This window comes from Zea mays, chromosome 1 (assembly GCF_902167145.1).
Source record: "Zea mays cultivar B73 chromosome 1, Zm-B73-REFERENCE-NAM-5.0, whole genome shotgun sequence".
NCBI lineage: Eukaryota > Viridiplantae > Streptophyta > Magnoliopsida > Poales > Poaceae > Zea > Zea mays.
In genome coordinates this window covers 114,022,183-114,029,743 of record NC_050096.1, presented here as the reverse complement: position 1 = coordinate 114,029,743, position 7,561 = coordinate 114,022,183, and the positions used below count along the sequence as shown (strand labels likewise).

The window sequence follows — 7,561 nt, the reverse complement described above, 5'->3', positions numbered from 1 at the left end:
ATAGAAAGATCAAAACTTCAAAGCCAAATCATAAATCTCAAACTCAAGATAGGGTTTTGTCAAAAGTACAATTATATTAGAAAACATGTCCTTGAATTGGATAAGCTTATACTAGAGATTGCAATGACTCCAGGACAATTTTTAAACCATATATCAACCACAAGACACTTCCCAAACTTGCCAACGCAAATATCAACTCAAAATTGCAAACAAGAAGAGCAGAGAGAAGAGAGAATAACTCAAGAACAAAAACCATCAGATTGTCATGAATTAAAAATGTAGAGGGCAAAGTGTGGTTGCGTCCACACTTCCTAAAAAACACAACAACTCAGATGACATGGGTTCAACTTATATAAGGTTCTCCTAACAAGATGAATGTGGAAAATGGAGAATACAAGCTAGAGAGATGAATGGATGGTTCAAACCTACCCTCCTATTTATAGAAGGTTATCCCTCTGTCCTAAACTATTCCTAGATATAAAAAGTTTATCCATTCATCTGGGGGCAAAATGGACCAACTCTTGAAGTATTGATCTAATGACCACACACTCTTCACGAAGTTGGTTCGCCTTCACGCACCCTCCACGATGACGTCATATGCCACCTCTAATTCCCTCTATAATTGTGCTACCAGGTTTGAGGCCCAAACTTGGCAAAACTTGTGAACTATCACTAGAGATTTTGTGGCTCAATTACCAAAAGTTTGTGCGTAGCGTACTCCATACATGTTCCTCATGTCGTGGACGTGTGTCCCGTCGATCCTCAACCATATTGGCAACACGATCTGCTTCTCCATGTCCTTGCACTTGTTCATGTCCATAGGTGTTAGATATTATAGCTCCAATCCCATGGTCAAGACCTAGCGCTCATCCTTCACTGCTCTCGGTCCATCATTACGAACCCGCATGACCTTCACCTTCACCATCGAACATTGTCTCCTTACCTCACACCTAAGCAACAAGCAAAGAGACATGTTGCACAAACACACTCACGTTTCGATTAGTTTAGACCACTTAACCAAATACACTACTCTTGTTGACAATCACCCATCACACCCTAAATCATAAGGACACATATTAACCTTGTGTTCACAAACACAAACCTTTTTCCAAATATCTCACAGTACATCTTATAGATGTATTCAACATTAGAGATAGGTGAAAATGTTTGATGTCTCTAATAGTGTACGATACGTCATTGGCAGTTATTTACCCAAGACCTATCTCTGATATATGAAACATCAGAGGCATGTTGAACTTATATATTACTAGTCGTGATATGGTATCATTCTATCAGTGACGAGGATTCACTCAGAGCATGTTTGTTTCCTTCCATGATTATATAATCTAGTTTATATAATCCTATTAGAGATGTTTGTTTACTTAGTCTAATAGTGGATAAAAAGCTAAAAATCTAAAATAAGTACCTAATGACCAGTTTATCGATAATCTACCCCAGGAATCTGTGATGTTTGTTTGCCTCTTAACTTATTTAAGCTGGATTATATAATATAGGGGATAAACAAACAAGGTGTTAGACACGTTTATGATGATTGTCGACCGAGCCTATTGTTGGGGGGCCTATATTGCCGAAGGTCCTCAAAATATCTACTACATTATTATGTTTCAGTTGTACAATGAAAGCCAGATGAAGTAGGCTTTGACTATTTCAGGCATACGATAATGGTTGAGCGAAGCTGTCTGTCAGCCGAAGCTACGAGGAAAGAAGCTTCGTCTATGCGCGCAAACAAGAATGCGGATCGAAGTAACTAACTTCAATAAGTGTGAAGAAAGGGAAAAGGTAGTAATATCCTTGCTGCACTTGTAAACAATGAGTATAATGCCTCAGGGGTGCAGTTGTAATTTTGTACAAAGATGGATCATTTTCCCTATAAATAGATGAACAGTGTCTTGCATAAAGTACCTTTTCGAAGGACATAGTTTCGTGCCGCTTAGCCTTCAAAGAACCTTCATACTTCCTTTTGTCAAGAAGTTGAAGGTATGCTTGTAAATTTATTTAGTGTAATGAGAGAAATAATAAAAATGATAAGACAAACGAGATAAGTTCTCAAGCAACATTGTACTGTGTTATTCCATAACGCGTCATTTCTATCCGAAGACCTTCGTCCTTCGCATTAACACTCTAAAGAAGTGTTAAACTCAGGACGAAGGTCCCCGTTCCTAACTTGTGTTGCCTTGATTCTCAATGCCTTAAAGGGATTGAAATCAAGTATCCAACATTAGCACCCACCGCCGGCGATTCCATGACCACATCAGCATACACTATGCCGCCAAAAAAGCAATGACAACTGGCTCCATCCTTGCACCCATCGATCCCAATCAAGAGAACGAAGCTCTCATCAGAGAAGCAGGGAACTAGAGGAAGAAGGCCACTAACTTATCACCCCGAGAAGAGGAACTTGATGAGGAGATCAGCAATCTTGAACTCATCCATCAGCAAGTTGAGAAGCGCAAGGAAAATTGCTTCGTGTTCCAAAGCTCCAGAGGAAGATTGATGAAACAACTGAAGAGATGCGCAACATCGAAGCACACATAAACATGAACAACTACAGGGATCAAGATTATGATGGACGCAATCATGACAACCTTCGTCGTGAAGAATTCAATGTCCAGGATTTCCTCTATGATGAAGCTTCCCGCTGACACTAGAATTAGAGGCCACAGTGGGAGCTCATTATCCTATAAAAAGATGTCTACAGTTTACCTCGTATCTAATTATTTTTTTATGTTGTATCTAGTTATTATTAGAGACGCTCATTGATTGTTTGTCTGTCTCGATGTAGTATTTTTTGTGTATTTGTGGCTGTTGACCACCAGATTTGGCACCTGGGCATGGTTGTATGCTCTAGCCATGTGGTCGGATAGTCCACGCCTTGAACATTCCGCGGATGTAGCCTGGATGGTCCACAATTGGATTAACTTAGGCGAGAGTTCTTATCACGCACGTGCTTACCCGACTAATCACACAAGAATTTGTTGGGGGAAGCGCCTAGGAACGGGTTCAGACCTCCACCCCTATATACATGAGGGGTACCGATTAAAGCATCACTCAATCGATCAAATCAATCTATTTACCGGTTTCTTTACATGAGGGGTACGGTCGATTGAGGTATGAGTAGCTCTTCTTCATCATCAATCTTCACCTTCTCAGCTCGACTTCGTTTAGAGGCATCTAAGATGGTCTGTCGATCCTAAGACAACATCTATGATCTTTCCTCTCTAATGAGGTCCCTCCGGAGTGGCGAGATCCAGTTTCTACATAAGATTATTATAGCCTCTACGTACGCGCGGACAGTCCGCTGCCATGCATAGAAGAGCGAAGTTCTCTGCGCAAGTCGCAGATGGTTCGGCCATCTAAAGCGAACCGTCCGTGCTCATGTAGAGAGTACATATGTCATTGCTTTCTGTGAGCGGGATCAAGGTGCGGTAGGCTAGGTGATTGGCCCAAATTAAAAGAATACCAACCGTGGCATATTGTCTCGACATTGACAATGTCTTATATATGGTTGCGTGACTGCCCTAAATCATACTGTGGTGCCGGTGCTCTCACACAGAGAGATGGACTCCACGGCCAGTCATGAGTGGCTGGCAGAACTGGTAAGTCGTGCCCCAGATGATCTTATCTTCAAATAAATCCATGCGTATATATACTTCGTTACGTTCTTATGGTTTTTGAACGAAGATTACAATCAAAGCTGTTTGTTTCATTGGATGCCGTAAAACGAGGAGGTCGGGGAGCTCGACTCCATCGACGCAATGACCATGGAGCAGCTCGCCAAATCCCTCGCCGACGAGCTCTGGGATCAGCCTGCTACTACTACTCATCATCAAGAACAGCAGCAAGTAGAATTGTCGGATCAGCGGCAGCAACTCACGAAGACGACAGGATTCCCCTTTCTCGGAGACATGAGCCGCAGATCGTACGCCGAGGCTGACGAGGGCTTCCTCCCGACGACGGCGGCCATCAGCGCAGGCGGCAACGACAGCTTGTTCTCCTTCACCGGCGGCAAGTCGAAGCAGCTGAGCTTCGCTTCTCGAGAGCCGAAGCACGAAAGCAACGGCGGCGGCACAACTGCAGCTGGGACACCGATGGAGAGCAGTAAAGGAGGGCGGAGGGCGAGCTCCGGCGTGCATGAGCACATCGTCGCCGAGAGGATGCGCCGGCAGAAGATGAATCACCAGTTCGCGGCTCTTGCGTCCATGATCCCCGACATAACCAAGGTGAGGTATGCTAACCATAATTGAGCTCAAGACATAAGGTCAGTATATACAATCGTGATCAGGGGGGTTAAATTAAATTTTGCGTTTGTGTTTGTGTGTTTAACATAATAATTCCCAGACAGACAAGGTGTCTCTCCTGGGGAGCACTATTGAGTACGTGCAGCACCTCAGGGGCAGGCTCAAGGCCCTGCAGGAGGAGCGCCGCCAGAGTAGCAGCAGCACGGGCAGCGCGGCGGAGTCGTCCCCGCCGTTGGACGCCCGGTGCTGCGTCGGCTCGCCGGACGACGGCGGCGGTGTGATCCCCACGGTCGAAGCGGACGTCCGGGGGACGACCGTTCTGCTGAGGGTGGTGTGCCGGGAGAAGAAGGGGGCGCTCATCACGGTGCTCAAGGAGCTGGAGAAGCACGGCCTCTCCGTCGTCAACACCAACGTCTTGCCGCTCGCCGGGTCCTCGTTAAACATCACCATAACGGCGCGGGTACGTACGCCGGCTGGATAATCTTTTATCTCCTAGTGTTACTAGTTCATCGTACGTTTCCTTACATGGCTTCTTCATGACAATTTGTCACAAGACTCGTTGGAAAAATTAAACCAACTTCTAAAGAAGTTCGCAATAAAGAAAATAATTCATTTCTCAACAAAAAAATGCTTTGAATAACGAGGTTCAATAACAATCGTTTAGGGTTTAACTCAATATACACATTTATGCATGCTTGAGAAACATAACAGCAACCGCTAAAAACGAATTTTGGAAAGTAAACCGCGAACTACAAATTAAATTGATCATGAACTTTTAATGTCTATATATATCATCAAAACATTCAAACCTGACATCAACATTAAGGTTGTTCAATTGATGCTAATTAAGTCTTCTTTTTTCAAACTATGCAGATTGAAGACGGATTCTCCACCGCAATTGAACTTGTGAATGCTCTGAATGCTGCATTGAAAAAAAATTAGCTTCCGATCGATCGATTTCAGTTGGATTATTATATTCGCAATAATGCAAGCTGTTGTTATATGTACGTACAAATGGAGATCTAAGTGGCACTAATCATCAGCTGGGGATCATTAGCTTCCGATCGATCGATTTCAGTTGGATTATTACTCAAGCTGGATATCTAAGTTGGATTTTAAGGGGAATTCGATGCTCCTTATCATTGTCGTTGTAGCGAAATAGAGTAATTATTATATTGGATGCTGGCATGCGCAGCTCTAGTTTTTTGCAATTTTATCATCATATTGCATGGTCTTTAATTGTTCATACCGCAGTTCATTTACTTGTAACATTAATTGTTTCCAAGACGAATATATCAAAATACTTGTTTTGCATGATAAATTAAAACTGTCACGGAGTAGTGGCCAAAGCTCCGACATGCTACAGTAACCGAGGATCCGCTTAAGCGAGAGAAGCCACGAAACGTGGTTTCAACGTGCATCTACTGTACACTCTTCGGTTATTTTTTATTTATCGCGATTTAGTTAAAAAATTAAACTAACGGACGATAAATATTCGAGCATTATTTTGTAACGAAAAAGAGAGAGTACTTGTGTAAATACTAAATAGTCATTATTACCGGAATTTGGCTCTTTGCCGAGTACCAAATATTTTGCCGAGGTTTTTTTTTCGAGCACTCGACAAAAAAGCTCTTTACCGAGTACCACGCAAAAAACTCTCGGTAAAAGAAAACACTCGACGAATAAGCTTTTTGTCGAGTGTTTTATTTTTGACACTCGGCAAAGAGTTTCTTTGCGGAGTGTTTTATTTTTTTTCGATTCTTAATTTGCTAAGTGCTTTTCGATACTCGGTAAAGTCTTTGTCGACTGTCCGAAAAAAGTAGGCAAAGAACTCTTTGTTGATAAAATATTTGCCGAGTGTAAAATAGCATTTGCCGAACGAGATTTCGGTAGTGAGTGATAGGCTAATATATACGTGTGTAGGAGGAGATGAATATATGTATGTCAATGGGATTTTGTATAAACTGAATCAACCAATACAATGTATCTAGATGGCCCGGAATGCATGCACACATAAAGTTTCACACTTTTCCTATGCAAGTTGTGGATCAAGGTAGTAGTAGTAAATAATTGAGACGACATGCCGGAATCTCAACGGCATCTTGCCAGCTCCTCCACATTGCTCTCCTGGCTAATAATCCGCCCAGCTCACCAATATATGGAGCTGCTGGTGGTTTTGTGGCACACCTGTGGGCGCGCAACGGCACACATAAAGAAGCTGTTTGCAGTCTGAGTTTGTTTTTTATATATAGGTTACACAAGCATGTCTACTCTTCAGTTTTCATACAGAACATTTAATCCATACATGTCAGCATGTAAATGAGTGCATTTCACAAAGGCCCGTTTGTTTCTTTTTATTTCGAGGAATTGGAATCTTACTAATGAAATAGACTATTTTTTTTAGAATATAACATTCCACCACTTTTCAAAGTTATCATATAAGTCTATCTCAAATTCATGGGGTGAGAGATGGAAATTGATTCTATAGATTTACATGATAATTTTCCGATGTACAACTTATAGCACACTATTCTACTTGCGCCTCTATAACATAAATGTACTATATAACTATCTTTTTCATATGATTTAGAATAATATACAAATATATTACATATATAAATATATACTTTTAATTAGTTTTGTCTAAATTATAATTATTAAAATGGAATTCAATTCCAACGAAACAAACGGGCCCAAGGTGGAAACATATACAGAAACATTGTTTTGTGCGCCATAAAATTTACTGATATTTTAGCACCCGTACGTGCGCACATTCCACTATATATTAGCGCATTTTAAAATCTCGGTCCTGAATTTACATTATACTCCTCCCATTTCAAAATAGTAATCATTTTAGCTCTTGATTTTTATATCTATATTCAAATGAATGAATATGAACCTAGACACATAAATAAAACACATACATCAAATATTGTATAAATCTATTAATAGATGAAGAGAACCTAGACATATATATAAAATATATACATCAAATACTGTGTGAATCTATTAGTTAATAGAAACGAACTTTAATTTGGAACGGATAGAGTATTAGTCAGCATTACATATTTGGGGAAAAAAATCTTGTTTTCAATCATCAATAGTAGTTCCGAAAATGAACTTTAAGACTTTGCAATTTATTAGCAACATCAACCAAAACGGTTGGAAATATTTGGGTCGTCCACAGCAATTGGGCCTAGTTGAGGGCATGCATGCATGCACTTGCTGATCCCAATAATATGTTGTATGTATGAGAGCAGAGGGGGAAGTCAACTTAATTGAGACTGGGACAAAAATAAGAC

General features: G+C 41.0%; 1 protein-coding gene across 1 annotated transcript; it reads left to right on the top strand.

Annotated features, from left to right (window-relative positions):
• Nucleotides 1-3,347: 3,347 nt before the first annotated feature.
• LOC103637806 (transcription factor bHLH18) lies at nucleotides 3,348-5,580 on the top strand. The gene is made up of 4 exons (XM_008660855.4): nucleotides 3,348-3,617; nucleotides 3,750-4,241; nucleotides 4,360-4,719; nucleotides 5,133-5,580. The coding sequence occupies exons 1-4, from the start codon at nucleotides 3,579-3,581 to the stop codon at nucleotides 5,199-5,201; spliced, it is 960 nt and encodes a 319-aa protein (XP_008659077.1). The 5' UTR covers nucleotides 3,348-3,578; the 3' UTR covers nucleotides 5,202-5,580.
• The last annotated feature ends 1,981 nt before the right edge of the window (nucleotides 5,581-7,561 follow it).